Raw genomic sequence first — 17,076 nt, forward strand, 5'->3', positions numbered from 1 at the left:
ACCCCCAGGGAATTCAGAGAATATGAAAAGGTTGGTATGATTAAACATTCTATAAATGACCTGATTCAAGGTAGAATGACACCACTGTCCCGTCAAGCAGCTTCGAATACATAAACAATTACCAGAATTTAGACATACACATACACAGGAATATTTTCCAGGGGTCCCAATAATAAAGAAATAGTTAGGGGGGGGTTTAAACAGTAAAAATTAAATTTTTGTAGATAATTTAAAAAGAAGTTTCCAGAAATTATAAAAATGAGGCTATTGTTTGAGGATAGGGTCCTAGTTCCTGCGTATCATTCCCCCCTCCGTGCGTCACTGATATTCAGGTATGCAAACATACAAAAATTATCACCAGAAGAAGTTAAATAATTACAAAAAACGAACTAAAGTGAGTAAAAGGGTGCCATTAGATCACGGGGAGATATTATATATTAAGCAAGGTCCAACCTAATCTTCTATCCCAGATCTTAGCTCATCTCTGCGTCCACAGCAGTACATAAAAAGACCTGACACCTCTGCTCCAAACACGTGCGTGTTTTATCTATCACATTTTAACATTGACAATTTTTTAGGTTTACTTGCAATTCAGAAGTATTTAGATGTAAAGGTTGTAATTCTTGTCGTCACATGCTAGATAGCTCCTATACTTCCTAGGGCATCTGATATTTCCCGATTCTCCAACTCACGAAGTTGAGACACCTGTACCCAAACATGTGCAATAAAACAACCGATATGTGTTTCTCCTCAAGTAAGAAATTTGTTTTATGATGCAAATTACTATTTTAATACTCCTTGGAAATATTTTCTTTGTTTAAACTCATATAGATTTAAGTTTTAAAAAAACTGGGAAAACTTTTTAGGCCTCAAATTTTCGAGTCGGGTTACAAATAAACAATGATTTAGGCCTTTTATACGTATTTTGTTCCATTGGTCCAAAACCAGTAATTTTTTCTACATTCGCCCAGTTTCAAAGCGTTTTGGATGCTCAGATGTTTTTATGTACTACCATATTTTTTTTTTTACTTATTTTTCTCTTTTAAGATTAATGATACCTTGCCTCTTCTCAACGGATCGGTAGAAGGCTGCTTTTAATTGATTTTTCTATTTCAATTTTTAATCCACTTTTGTCTGTAAATTTTACTCGTAAGACTTGTAGTTTTTTCATATCTTCATAACTAAACCTTTCAATAGGTTACTCTATCTAAAACCGGTAACAGTTACATCAATCTTTGACTCTTTAATCGTGATATTTTCCTCATTTTGTTACAAATGTTGCCTTATTTTCCCAAGAACCCCGATAAAGACGCGCATGCTCCAACTCACCTAAATCACCTCTTGTTTTTTTTTCATATTTTCTTTTTAACATTATTTTTGGACAAGTTATACCTCACCCTATTGACATGGCCGACACAGCTACACATGTCACAATACCACCCCGAAAACCCTCTATCTACTACCACAAATTAATTTTTTTATGCGTATTTGTTTTGTCATTTAAATTTTAATGATACATTTCTTAAGCCACCCAGGACCCCTGAGGTAGCTTCACACGCTTCTAAAACGATCTAATCTAATATACGATTTCTTATCAATATGTGAATGTCTATATCTTTGAATAGTAATAATAGCTTATCCTAAAAAAAAAATATGGGACAGAAATTAATAAACAATAGAAAACGGTCTTAATTTAAATGAAGCAGTGGAACAAAATAAAGGATGAAAAAATAAATTAAATAATATTATTGATTCTCTTATTAAATAGTATAAATATCTGAATATTTCGACTCCATGCCTTTTCAACTGGGGGAAAAAAATGAAGGAAACACAAACTTTTGATTAAAATTAAATCATCTAAACGACAACCAGCACACAAGAGAAAAAACAACAATAGCAAAAAAAAAAAATAATAATTACATCTAACATTTTAAGGACTTCCAAAACTGCAATTACTGTAATTGTCTGACTAATCACCGACAAGACAAATGGACGTCTCTAACAATTGTTAGAGACTTTATTTCTCTTTGAATTTTTGTAAATAGAAAAACGGGTGGTCTGAGAAATTATTCAAATGTACCACAGTTTTCATCTCTCCATAAAGTGTGTGATAATTGCAGCTTATCATAGCGACAAGGCTAAAACAGTAACGCAGATTTCAGATTTAAAAATTTCAGATTTTCCCATTTCAATATTTTCTTCTCAATTTCTCCCCTTGTATTTTAAAAGTTTTTTTTAGGAACTTTACCATTTCAATATTTTCTTCTCCATTTCTCCACTTATATTTTAAAAGTTTTTTTTTTAGAAAGTGGCAGTAACGATATATTGAGTTTCGGTGGTACCCCTGACAAGAAAAACCCTTTATTTTATGCCTTAATCATATAAACACAAAGACTTTGCTAACACTTTTCCTTCCAAATTTTACCGCTTTCCTTCATACATGCTTTTTATCTGTTACTAATAATAATAATAATAATATTTATTACCCATAAATATACAAAAGTATAAATAGTGGAGTACAGAGAAAAAATTAATAAACAAAGCAAAACAAAAGTACACGTAACTCAGCAATGACAAGCACAATAAAGCTAATATAACAAAGAAAAACAGTATAATAAAATAGACTAACAGATCAGTAGAACAGACGAAGTAAAGCTACATTAATAACTAGAAATATTTACAAACACAGTATAGACCGCCGCTTATCTTTCGCATTCATCATTTATTAATAGCCCAAAAAGATAACCCTATGGAGAAAAGAAAAAGCAAACGAAATTAACAAAACGACAAAAAAAAGAAGAATAAACTAAATACTTATCCTACATAATACATAAATAACAAGAGAAAATATAACTAAAGTAGAAAGATAACTTATAAAAAGAAGAAGATTATGGCAGCATACAATACATTTTTTATATATTTTTTTCATGTGTATTTTTCATCTTTCTTTCACGTCTGACGTCATTTAAATAGCAATGAAAGCAAACTGTGGCACCAAGCACGGACAATCTGCTTAAACTCCTGCTACAATCTAATCATCTCTTATTTATTTTACATTGTCAAGTCTAATTTTATGTTTCTTTCAAGTCTGATTTTATTTAGATAGTAAAAAGATCAATCATAACAACATATACGACAGATCTGCACACATCCGTGTGCAGATATTGTTAATTTTATTTACTTGTTACCTTTATTTACTTTATATTTCCCTTCTGAGCATAATTTTACCTTTTTTTAGAGTCGATTTTACTTAAACACTAATGAAAGTGAGCCCTAGCGACATCGGTATAAATCTGCCCGCACCCTTGCTACAACACAATCATCTTTTATTTATTTATAATGTCTTCCAAGCCTAATTTTTCTTTCTTTCAAGTTCTATTTTATTTAAATAGTAATGAAACGAATCAGCCCTTATATTTTCTTCCGACCCTGATTTTATTTTTCGTTTAAATTTTATTTTATTTAAACACCAATGAAAGTTAATGCTAGCGACAAAGTGAAATATCTGCCTACATCCCTACTGGAGTCCAATCATATTTTATTTATCTTATTTTTAACTTTCTAGCCAAAATTCATCTTCCTTTTCAGTTTGATTTTTTTCTTTAATAGGTATGAAATGAATATTAGTGACAAGGAGATAAATCTGCCTGCATCCCTGCTACACTAAAATCACTATTTATTTATTTAGTATTTTCTTTCAAGTAAAATTTAACCTTTTAGTAGTGAAAGCATTATGGATTCCATAAAATTCCTATCCCTGAATTCCACAACATCCATATTACGGGAATCCACGACAGCCAAGAGGTGTTAATTACATCATAGGGAATGTTTTTAAGAGATGCAGGTGTTTGTTACGTCATTGGGACATAATAGGGCTTGTTAGAGGGCCAGGAAAAAAGCTGCTACGCACTAGGGTTTGTTTACTCTTGTTTGTTATGTAATGGGACTTGTTAGAGGGCCAGAAAAAATACTGTAATGTAATAGTTTGTTTACTTTTGGCCTTAACGTAATAGGAATTGTTAGAAGGCCAGGAAAAAAGCTGTTACGTAATAGGATTTGTTTACTTTTGGTTTTTACGTAATAGGCTTTACTTGTTACATAATATAGAGTCTATAAAACCCACGAGGCCCAGGAAAAAACCTTAAGGCCCTGCTAGTGGGAAACCTTCAAGACGCCGGACTCCTAGCGAGCAATTCCACCACCCCCTAGTATCCAATTCCAATGGGGCCCTAGCATCCAAGTCAATTAGGGGCCCTAGCTTCTAATTTCATCTGGCCCCTATCCTAAATATTGGGGGAACCTAGCATCCAATTTTACCGGGGGGTCTAGCATTCAATTGCATCGGGACCCTAAAATCTAATTTCATCGGGCTTCCTAATCGAACCACCGGGGCGCTAGCATCCAATTTCAATAGGGGGCTTAGCATCCAATCTCATTGGGTCCACTAACCTAGACACTGAGGGCTAAGTATCCAATTCCATTGAGAGACCCCTAGGATCCAAGATCACCAACAAGATTTTTTATAAGACATTTCTTTCCAAGACGTTTCAAGATACCCCAAGACGTCTGCTAAGACATTTTTCTTCAAGATGTTTTTCTTCATGATTTCTTTTGTTCTTATGTAATAGGGGAATGTTTACTTATGTTAAGGATGACGCATTCACGCGTGAACTGTTTCTTCACGCCCCGTGTCGGATCCCTGCTTGTAACTGAGGGGACACACACGTGGATGCTGCGTAATGACGATATACATGTGGATGCTACACAATACTTTAAGAGATTTTATTTTCCTTTCTATACGTTTTTCTCAAGGAACCTTAATATTCTAACGATTTTTGTCTGCAATAGGATTTGAAAGGGCATTTCCATTTAACAGAATGGAGCGTTAACCAGAGGGACTATGAACATCCTTCTAATGTTATGATTAAGGAAATGCATTCTGCAATCTACTGCATTTAAGGAGAATCCCTTGTTCGTGCATACTAAAATGAGTAAATAAATTGCGTTTTCCGATATGCCTGCAATAATTTACGCGTAGAGGGGAAAATCGATAACTAGAAATGGCTTAAACTTGGTATGCACCTGCATGTTTAGTAATACTTTAGAGAGTGCTATCAGATAATATTGCTATCAGAGATGAATTAAAAGCGAGAGTATCATTATGGCTAGAATATGGTAACCTTCATAGATGATAAAAAATTTTTTGCTTTCCTCTTAATTACTTAGAATTTTAGACTTACATAAAGGGCCTTTTTGAATGAGCATACCCATATGCATAGGCTACAAGATGCTTAAATTGCATTAGTTAAATATATTGAAGTTTTATCCTGGACCAATAAATCAAAAGAATTTAGGCTATTGTACATACAAATTTTATCAAAAAACAAGTTTACAAAGCATTATTAAAAATCAAAAAAGCAGTTGAAACTCAACAAATAAAAAAACAAAACAAATTCGGAAAACAAAACGTGAAAAAAACTTACAAAGTACAAAATTATGTATTAAAGAAAGGTGTGAGCCATAACAACCAATTTTCTTAATTACCAGTTTGTGTCATTCGATGGCTAGCACACGATACCCTCTAGCAGCCATTATCGCACATATGACATTTTTTGGGCATTTTCCTGCAAAACATCCACTAATACTAGAATCGATCGTTTAAACCTAATGAAAAAATCTTCATTAGCCTTTCTTCTGATGACCCTTAGTAATTGATGTCAGCGTGGCACAATGTTCCAGCCCTTGATGAGACCCTTCTGGCGCCCATTATCACACCGAAGGTGCTTACAACCGTTATGCCATAAAAACAAATTTATAAACTAAAAAATAGCCATTGTATTTAAACAGCGGAAATTTTCCATTTTGTTTCTAGATTGCGACATCCCATGGCAATTCCTGGCCTGTGACACTCAATGGCTGACGCACAGCACCCACTAGCAGGCATTATTGAATATATGGCATTTTCAGGCTTTTTTCCGCTAAAAAATTTGTTTACACTAGAATCGATCGTTTAAACATAATAAAAAATTCCATTAGCCTTCTTTCTGAAGACTTCTAGCAATTAACACCAACTTGACACAATTTACCACCACTCATAACACTCTTCTGGTGCACATTATAGCACCTAAGGGGCTTTCCCCTCAAAAATAGATTTATAAACTAAAAAATGACTATTGGTTTTATTTGAAGCTATTGCGTGATGATTTTTCTTCGTGAAACATGTTGCTTGTTGATGTTCCTCATCGCAAAACTTGTGCTTTTATATTTCTACACGTGAAAATGGTTTTGTTCATGGAACTTGTTGTGTGCTGTTTTTTTTATTCTTGGAACTTGTTGCGTACTTATTTTTCTTCATGTAATCTGCTGCAGGCGGATTTTTTTTTCTTTATAAATCTTGCACATTGATTTTTCTCCTGTTGAAACTGATTTTGTTCATGGAAATTATTGCGTGCTGATTTTTGTTCATAAAACTTGTTCAATGTTGATTTTTCTCTTCGTGAAACTTTTGCATAACTTTTCTTCTCATGAGACTGATTTTGTTGATGGAACTTGTTGCGTTCTGGTTTTTGTGCGTGAAACTTGCTGCATGTTTATTTGTCTCTTTGTGAAACTTTTACATTGATTTATCCTCTCGTGAAACTGATTTTGTTCATGGAGCTTGTTGAGCGCTGATTTTTGTTCGTGGAAAATGTTGTGTGTTGATTTTTCTCGTCGTGAAACTTGTAAGTTGATTTTTCCTCATTGTAAAACTTAATTTGTTCATGGTATTTGTTGTGTGCTGATTTTTGTCAATGGAACTTGTCGCGTGCTAATTTTTTTCGTGAAACTTCTTGGACATAGTATTTTGTCACGCTGGAGTCAATTGCTATGAGACATCAGAAGAAATGCTAATAGGGATCGTTTAATGATCGATTCTAGTCTAAATGAATATTTTTGCAAGAAAATGCCCAAAAATGCCTTATGTGCGATAATGGCTGCTAGAGGGTGTCGTGTGTTAGCCATTGAGTGCCAAAGACTGGGAATTGAGAGAATTGATTTCTAGGTTTCCAATGTTTCTTTAATTCATGGTTCTTTTTGCTTATATTTTATCCTTTATAAGTTATATTTAACGTTATATTTTTCTATTTGCTGAGCTTTAACTGCTTTTCTGGGTTTAAATAATGCTTTGTGACTTTTTTTATTAATAAAATTTGTATGTACAACAGCCTTAATTCTTTAGATTCAGTGATCCAGGATAAAATTTCAATACATTTCACCAGTGCAATTTAAGCATCTTGTAGCCTATGCACATGGGTATGCTCATTCAAGACTGCCCGAAATAAAAGTGTAAAATTCTGAGTATTGAAGAGGAAAGGAAAACCTTTTGAACATGTACGAAGGCTACCATATTCTTGCTTAATGACACTCGTCATCCCCCCATTGTACTTCGTGGCTGAAGGGCCTTGAGACGGAGATCAGCACCGCCGGTTCGGATCTTAAGGGTCTAGTGGCGTATCCTTTACCTTTTTTTTTACATAATGGTACTCTCGCTTTTTTTTCATCTCTGATAGCAATATAGACTGATAACACTCTCTAAGGCTTTACTTAACATGCAGGTACTTACCAAGTGTAAGCAATTTCTAGTAATCAGTTTTCCCTTCTGCGTGTCTGTTGCAGCCATCTGGGAACACGCGATTCATTTAATCATTATAGCATGCACGAACAAAGGATTCTCCTTGCGCGCAATAGGCTATAATGCAGAATGTATTTCCTGAATCATAATATCAGAAAGGCCTCCATATTCAACTTGGTTAACTCTCCATTTCATTGGATCGAAATGCCCTTTCGAATCCTAATGGGGACAAAAATCATTAGAATATTAAGGCTCCCTGAATAAAAACTTTCTGAAAGAAAAAGGAAATCTCTTAAAATATTATGTAACATTCCACACTCGCATCTTAGTAACGTAACACCCACGTGTGTTTCGTCCTTAGTTACAAGCGGCTATCTCCCACGGGGCCTGAAGAAACAAGTTACACCTTAACGCGTCATCCTTAACATAAGTAAACATTCCCCTATTACGCAAGAATTAAAGAAATCATGAAGAAAACGCCTTGAAGAAAAATGTTCTAAAAACGTCCTGGGGTGTCTTGGAACGTTTTGAAGGAACGTATTGAAAAAAAAAATGTCGTCAAACATCTTGAAGAGAAATGTCTTAAAGAACGTCTAGTCGGTGAAATTGGTTGCTAAGCGACCCCAATGGAATTGGATGCTAGGGCCCCCGATGGAACCGGATGCTAAGGCGCCCCGGTGGTTAGGTTAGGGGGCCCGAAGAAAAAAGATGCTTGGATTCTTGGTGGTTAGGTTAGGGGCGAGATGAAATTGGACGTTAGGACCCCGATGGAATTGGATGCTAGCCCCCCTAGTGAAATTGGATGCTAGGGCTCTTCGTGATTAGGGGCCCGATGAAATTGGATGTTAGGGCCCCGATGGAATTGGATGCTAGGGTCCCATTGGGATTATTTGTTTGGTTCTCATTGAGATTGGATGCTAGAGGGTGGTGGAATTGCTTGCTACGAGTTTGGCTCCTTGAAGGGTCCCCACTAGCGGTCCCTTAAGGTTTTTTCCCTGGGACTCGCGAGTTTTTGAACTCCCTATTATGTAACAAGCAAAGCCTATTAGGTAACAACCAATGTAAACAAACCCTATTGCGTAACAGCTTTCTTTCCTGGACCTCTAACAAGTTTTAATAGGCAACAACCCAAAGTAAACAAACTCTGTTACGTAACAGCTTTTTCCTTGCCCTCTAACAAGTCTTATAACGTAATAACTAAGAGTAAACAGACCCAATTACTTAGGAGCTTTTTTCCTGGCCGTCAAACAACTCCTATTACGTAACAACCAAAAGTAAACATAAATTACATGATTTACATGAAAAACTTTTTAATAGAAATTTCAGGGTAAGTAGACTGGACCATTAAGACCTAAGCGAGGAAAACTAGTTTTGGAAGAAAAACTTGGTTTTATGATTCTTAGCTTGGAAAATTCGACTTTTTTTACTAGTCTACTTGAAAATTTCAGGATATGTAGACAGAGTAAATGAAACCTTCAATAACACAAAAAGTATGGAAGCAAATCTGATTTTGCTGGTTCATGGCTTATTTTCTTAACACAGCCAAACAGAACTCTTACTTATAAATATGCTTGACATTCAATTATTTAAGCCCAGAAACAGTTAAAACAAAGCAAAATGTAAGAAAAAATTTTAATAAAAGGTAAGGTTAAGAAATGTATTGATTCTAAAGCCTCTAGAGTGTGGTTTGAGACATATAGAGAACAAAAAAAAAACCGCAGACTTTCAGTTCACAAGAATAAAAATCCACTTCCCCATCCATCCACAATTTCACAGTGAAGACATTTTTAGAATAGTATTGCACAAATTTACGACTGACCAAATATTTAGCCCAAAACTAAAACGAAATAAAAATGTGGCCCCAAATTTTAATTACAATCAATCATTTTATATATTAAACAAAAGAACTGAAAAAAAATTTCGATTATTCCTATATTACCCAATAATAAAACTATGTCGAGTAACTAGGGCAACAGTGTTTTCTCGTAATTATTTTTTTTTAATATTTCAAAAGAGGTAGCTTTACAGTAAAATAAAAAGACTCACATTAAAACCAAAACAAGCAGCAATGAAGCCGTATAATGCTTAAAACTTAAAAGGAACAGTTTTGGCTATTAATCAATTAATGGGCCCAAAGCAAATAGAGACAAAATTTTATGATGAATCTTAAAAAGAGCATAAATTAAACTGAAAAATCAGGCCAAACTTAAAACAAATAGAAATTGCCACAAATAAGAGAGGGGTTATCGTTATCCTTATAATCTTAACTATGATTATGATTGTACTTTCGTTGTTAGTGTTTTGACAAATAAAACCCACTATTCAAAGCGTATGTGTTTCCAGTAAAGCCCAAATGATGTTTGAGCATTCAAGAAGGTTCCAGGGGGGGCACCTTTTATATACGCTAGCTCTGATTTTTATTTTCATTCTTATTTCGTTGTTTATGACGAATTGTTTGTTTGTGTCAAACAAACAAATTGGTTGTTTTTGACAAACAAAGAATAAACTACTGGCAACACAAATCATCCTGAATCGAAAGCTCAAATGACCGGTTTAATAGGATAGTAACCTACTCCTATTCGTTGTAATTTGGTTGTGGTTCTTTTGAGTATGTCTTGATTATTAAGTTTAATTCCTGTTCGTATCCAGATTTATATATTAATCCATAGGGGTAAATTGTATATTTGTATCTGATGTGGTGATTTATTTTAGTTTCTATTGGCTTTTTCCTTAATTCAATAATAGTAATTTCTTTTTGTTTTGAGTTTTATGTGACCGCTTCTCGTTGATTGTTTCAATAGTGCTCTTTACTTTTCTTTGAGAACTTCTGTAATACTCTTTAAGGCGAGACAACTTCGTTCTGAGGAGCGACGTCAACATATAGCAGAACAAAGAAAACAAGAAGCTGCAGAAAATGCTAAGCATTACGCAATCGCTTTGGAGAACTATCAGCTGTTTAGAGAGGAATTGATCAGTCTACTTAAAGAAAAAGAAGAAAGAGCTGAAAGGCTGGCCCAAGAAATGAAGCAATGGAAGGTAAGCGTCGAATACAGACAGCATAAGACCATTGAAATATTTACGAAGATGGGTATAAAACTAAATTTTATAATTTTGCGATCAATTGAAATCACGTATTTATGCAGGAGTAAGTATAAGGGAAAATTTTGAGTTAAGGTATGGATATCTTACTCATCATGACACTGATTCTTGACATTAAGCAAGAGGTTGCTAAGCTTAGGAAGCAAATACACGCTGCTGGTTGAAACATAATTGGACTTCTCAATTTTGATTAGAAACAGTGGATTCCCTTCCATTGGTTCAGCACTTTTTTGCAAAACACGAATAGATTAATCCAAAAAATTTAACCCTTTAGTGTGGACTTGGTGAAGGTGACTGGTCTCTCATTTATATACATCGGTTTATACATATGTATATGCTAAAATATGTAGAAGTCATGAAAGCCAAAAATACGAGCAAGGAAAAATACAACATTTTTCCAAGTTCATCAAAGTTCAGTGTTTTTTTGGAGTGGGAAAGGAAGGAAGTATATATTCCAAATATTAAATTGTCAGCTACGGATTATTTTCTGGATTGCATATAGAAGGGCAAAACACAAGAAAAATCGTAAAATAAACTTAAGATTCTGGAGGAATATTGATGGGTGGATTTCATGTACATCTTTTATATAGTTTTCGACCGATTTGCTCCATAGTTTCTACTTGATTGTATTCTGGCTCTTTTTGAATAAAATGACTGCCCTTGGCAAAAAAAAACACTGCGTTGAGACGCGCTGTCTTTCATGACTTAAGAAAGACACTAGAACTTTCAATTTCCAATCAAACGAGCCCCATCATGATTATTTATGACGTTTCATTAAGCACGATTGTCTCTGAAAAAAATAAAAAAAGAAAGAAAGAAAGAAATCAACAGTTGTACAACGCATACTGAAATATGATTTCCCGCAATTGTCATGATGGGGACCCGTAAACTCTAGTTAGGAGTTACAGACCATGTCAGTTTGATTGGATATCTTAGAATTGGCATATTCTTGCATTTTTGGCCTTTTTTGCAAAAATTGATAGCTTTGACATATATGGCAGAAGATTACACTTTTCCTTGACGCAATCCATTTTTTACTCAAGATTTCACTAAATATTTTTATTTACGTTCAAATGAGTCTTCTTTCAATATTATAAATTCGAGAAACTTATTCATCTGAAAATGTCGTTGCTTTCAGCTGGCAGTTTCTTAGATAATACCAAACTTTCGTTTCTATGTAGTATGATTCGCTCTTAACTAAGTTGCAGCTACTGCTGCAACTTTGAGATGGTAATTGTGGTTTCTCACCGAGATCAGAATTACTTTCAATCTTTACTCATTCCACCTAATTTTTCTACACCCTTTACCGGGATATAATTATTTATTAGAAAAAAAAGATCCATCTTCTCAAAGACGGCTTTTTAAGCAAAGGTGCTAATTGGGAGGAAAGGTGTATTTGCCTCTTCCCCCATCAGATTTCGAAATACCTTTTTTTTTATTTTCACTTAAAAATGCCGTTTTTTGTGTTTTCATTGAAAAAAATATAAATACAATGTTGCTCCATAGCTTTTGAAAAATACACCCCACCCATTTTTTTTAATTGAAGCCCCTGTCTTATGCCAACTATTACTTATGAAAAATAAATCTTTGAAAAAGAATTTGTATTTATTTTTTTGTAACCACGAAAATTATCTTTTTCAAAAAAGGCCAATGAGTTACATATTGTGTCGTATAAGCCAAACTATGAATCATATTTCCAATTACGATTCAGAAAAGGAGCAAAAAAAAAAAAGAGTCAAACAGAGCATTCCTGAGTTGATTGAGACGTGATTTTGCTTAATCTCAAGATTATTACCTGTCCATCAACGAGTACATCAGACACTCAAATAAAAACAATACAACGACGAACCATTTGAACACGATCCATATTCAATACTTTTAAAAAGGAAAGAATAGCATGATACTGAACTAGAAGATCAATTGCGTGGAATTTTAGTGTGTGATTATGATTTTATAGTTTAAGTATCCTTAACAAGAGAAGAAAAAATTCTTGCAGAAGAAAAAACGAGGACGCTTCCAGCCAGTGGAAAAGCAAAAATGCAATACAATTATTTTGGTCGAGATCTCCACTCAGTTGTCTCCAGTGCAGAGATAGAGAAATAATAAAAGACCGTAAGAAACTAAAATTAATTAAAAAACATAAAAACAACCATTAAAATGAAAATAGACCCTTTCAACTTTACGTGGAAAGGATATTTTCATCGTGACAGCACCTTTTTGGGTCTTTTTCTACTTTTCTAAAATTACACATATTTCCTACGACTATAACCTTTGATGGTGATATTAAACATTATTAAATTTTGAATGTTTGGAATCACTAATAAAAGAAGTTTCTTTTGATATTTGTATCGTGGCAAAAACTACAATTTTTTTAATTTCGGTTTATGTTAGCAAGACCTGGTTTATACCTTTCAAACTGTGAACAGCTTAATTTAAGGATCACTGGAAAACGGGATATCCTCGCAAGAAAGACCTTAGACTCGTTTCTTGGCGTTTTTAGCATAAAACCTTACTTACTTATATGTATAAACTGCTATAATATTGCCAACTTAAAAATATCAAGAAACTTTGCTGTAATACGGAAGTAAAAGCGATTTTTTTCCTGGTTGGGTTCTAAAATTGCTCCTTCATATTTAAACCAGTCTTTTGTCTCTAATTGATCGACTACTTGAATATCAAGGTTGATGTTCTACTTCCTTTTGGTGCAGTTTGTTTTTTTTTATGGTAAAAGAACTAATTTACTAAAATTGATGCTGATACCGCCACTGTGGAAAAGATGTTCTTAACAGTTCCAGTAAGCGTTTCTTCTAGAGGGAGATCTTTTTCAGGCTAAAATCCGCCACTGTGGAAAAAATCTTGGATATAGTCGCAATTTGTGTTACATTATTTTTTCTGTGTCTGACATGGCATTATCCTTTTTTTGCATACGTGAAAAACAAGGTTCTTAGTAACGTTGCTTAATATTTCAAGTTGCCTTTCTCTGAAAATTGAATCTTTATTTAGTTGTATCTCTCGGAGTTTTATTTTGTTTAACAGTTTTTTTTCTCTCTTTCTTTTCCCTTTATTCACTTTCTTTCCTTGTCTCTCTCCCTGCCTACCTCTCTCTCTTTCTCTCTCCCTCCCTCTCTCTCTCTCTCTCTCTCTCTCTCTCTCTCTCTCTCTCTCTCTCTCTCTCTCTCTCTCTCTATCTCTCTATCTCTGGATAGATATAAAGAATCATAGAAAAATACCCTCTCTCGGAATGTCTCATTCCCTCCCTTCCTCCATCTTTCTATCTATGAATGAATAATGAAAAATTGTCCAGAAGAAAAAGAAAATTTAAATAAAGAAAACTTTCAGCCAGAGAAGAGGAAAAGACTAAATTAAGAGCAGATATTTTGACAAATACAATAAAAAGTCAACTAATATTCGAAAAAAACAAGAGCTAAGAGCTCATATGGTACTTGTGACGAAGTTGGAAGAGCCAAGAGCCACGAGTTTATATGGTATGAGTTCTAGCAAAATTACCTGCCATGGATATACGTTGTTTAATTTTTACTCTTTACTGTTAGATTTAAGCTGACGTAAAATATGGATGGCCAACTCTGAGATACAAATAATCATATTGAAGCAATCTAAACTATTTTGACTGTTTAATTTTGTTTGATTCAATAAAGGATGCCGAGACAATATTTTCTGGCCTCTCTTATCTGCACTGAGTCGTTTAGTTGTACATCTTGTCGAACTTAATGTCGAACATAAATGCTAAGTCGAACATAAATGTTCTTTTATTTAATATTTAGCTTTTGACAGCTACTTTTTTTTATTGAGTTTTCAATATAAATAGATGAGAGAGTGAAATAACAGAAGATATCCCTCTCCATAGAAATATTTGAATTACTCGTGTTAAAGCAAAATTAGGAAAGACTCATTCACAGTTTTCTTGTTTTCAATTCCCTTCATCTTAAAAAATCCTTTATGTCAGTCTATCTGGTTTCAAAAAGTTTATCCTCAGCGTTGCTTCCTATTTTGAAAGTTTGTAAAAGGAGGTTTCTAATATATATTTATATCATACCCAATATATATTTATATTAGTGTAAAATAAATTTGTAATTATCAGATTCCGTCTGCAGAGTAATGCAATAAATATTTTAATTTGTCAATTTCCAAAATATTTTTTGACTTATAATGTTTGCTTACAGATTGAAAAGCTACGAGAGCGCCACCAACGTTGGTTACTCCGACAAGAGCAAGTTCAATCTGCAAGAAGTGACCTGGAAGATATGGAAAGCAACTCTAGATCATTAGTACTTAGGAAACTAGAAGAAAGACTTCAGCAAGCAGATGAAAGAAAGAAGTCCCTGGAAGAAGAACATAAAAGGGTAAAGTATCTGACATATCCCAATTGACTGACTTTAGAACAATTAGAAGGTCGGGTGCAAAGAATGCTAGTTTTTACTGCTTCTCATGTTTAGAAAAATCGGAAACCTGGAGATAAAGATTCGAATTTATTTGGCATTTAAAGTCCAAACAAGAAAAAATCTAGTTCGACATCTTCCTCAGTGGGATATTATCCCTACAAAAAAGGTGATCAACAAAATGACAAGTGTAGTTGTATTTGTTTTATGAAGAAACAATAATCCCGAAAAGTCAGGAAATTTTAATATATTTCACAGCAGAAAAATAAGCACTGCTCTGGAGGACCAAAAGGATACTTGTTTTTTGTTTATCTATATTTGTTCTATGCAAAAATAACAATTTACAAAAATCTGGCATTTCTTACGAAATTCACTAAGGAAAAAATATAACTATAATACATTGGATGATTGTCATGTAAAGTGACTATATTTCAGAGTGGTTCCTAGTATAAGATTTTTTTTACTTCATCTATGGTTATAAGACGGCTAAAATAATTTTTTTTTGAGAAAACAGTATTTTCTACTGTTATTTTGATAGCCTGGATATGATTAATTTTACATTTATGTCCGCTTATACCCAACCGTTTTTATCCCTTTGTTGGGCCTCTTTTTCACGAGAACTAGCGTTTTTTTAACACTTTTCTTCTGCATGTGACTCCCCTTAGTCCAAGGACTTAATAATATAAGCTTCAAACCTATCAGGATGATTTTGGTTGGCCCTTTTTGGCCCCATTCTTAGAGGGGGGGTATGCTCCTAAACGGATTTCTTGAGCAGAGGGCTCCTCCTCGCCTATAGGCTCATGGCTGTAAGTTTCGAATGGATCAAGGACAAAAGTGTCTTTGCCTATTACCAGCCCCCCTAACATTCATCCCTCCCAACAAAATATGTGTTCCTCTCTGCCCCTGGTAACGATCTCTGAAGATATCAAGCCAACAAGACAACCGGAATGAAACATGCCCGCCTTTTTCTAAAATAAAATCTATCCATAAATAACTGACAATTGACGCTATTTCAAAATTTATGGCCGTTGTCCTAAGGGCTGACGGGCCTGACTATTTTGAACAAAATGGCTATTCAGCCATTTAATGGCTATTTTGAACAAAATGACATATCATAAGGGGTTACTTGGGGACCAGATAGCCAAAAAAGGCACAGGAAAGGGATAGCTGCTTCCAATTTTTTCAAATCTCGAAAAAGGGCCGCAGAGTCGTTTCCAATCTAGTGAGCCCTCCCAAGTTATATGACCACCCCTTGCATATGAAGTGGTCTGGAGATAAAAATAAATAAACAATACATGCAAGCCACGTGACTCTTAGGCAACGCCACAACGTTGTCTCTGAAATAGTATGGGTCCTATGTTTAGGACTTGCTTATAATGGAAAGAGAGGGTCACCCAATACCAGTCACCTAAGTACCTGTCAGGCCTTGGTATCCCTGGCAGTCGCTTAGTTCATCCATATGGTAGAGGCAGCTCAGAGGGCAAAACTTAGTAGCCTACTCAAGCAGAACTTCGTACTTCAAAGAGAGATAATCTATTTGGTCGGTTTTTGAGAATTACAAAATTTATGAAATTTGAGTAGAGCAGTCTTTTTTAGCACTAAAAGGGATGCTTTCAGAAATAATTTTTGAGCCTTTTAGTTTTCACTGATTTTGTAAGCAAGAAAACCATTTTAAGACAACCTCATAGTTCGTCTTAAATAATAGTGAAAACCCAGATTAAAATATCGGAAGCTACAGTGAAGACAGTGGTCAAGTAGGGCTCAGAACCTTGGGCACATTGAAAGACAGAGGAAAATATGTTTTCCTCTAAAAATTTTCCAGAGGAATCGTCTACCTATTCTTTTGGGTAATCGCCTGACATAATTTTTAGCTGTAAGCCATACAGAATATGTGGTTTTAGCCCACTTTCTGGGGGTTAATATGAGAGAAAGTTTGAAATGGTTAGAACACATTCTGTGGATGTAGGA

At 34.4% G+C, this 17,076-nt stretch overlaps 1 protein-coding gene across 1 annotated transcript in view; it reads left to right on the top strand.

Annotated features, from left to right (window-relative positions):
• Positions 1–17,076, top strand: part of LOC136030642 (trichohyalin-like) — a 59,444-nt gene that overhangs the window by 18,752 nt on the left and 23,616 nt on the right. The window contains exons 4-6 of the mRNA XM_065709713.1: positions 7,596–7,608; positions 10,457–10,648; positions 14,893–15,072. Of these exons, the coding sequence (XP_065565785.1) occupies positions 7,596–7,608; positions 10,457–10,648; positions 14,893–15,072 (385 nt within the window). The remainder of the gene's footprint in view (positions 1–7,595; positions 7,609–10,456; positions 10,649–14,892; positions 15,073–17,076) is intronic.

Source organism: Artemia franciscana, chromosome 8, assembly GCF_032884065.1.
Source record: "Artemia franciscana chromosome 8, ASM3288406v1, whole genome shotgun sequence".
NCBI classification, from domain to species: domain Eukaryota; kingdom Metazoa; phylum Arthropoda; class Branchiopoda; order Anostraca; family Artemiidae; genus Artemia; species Artemia franciscana.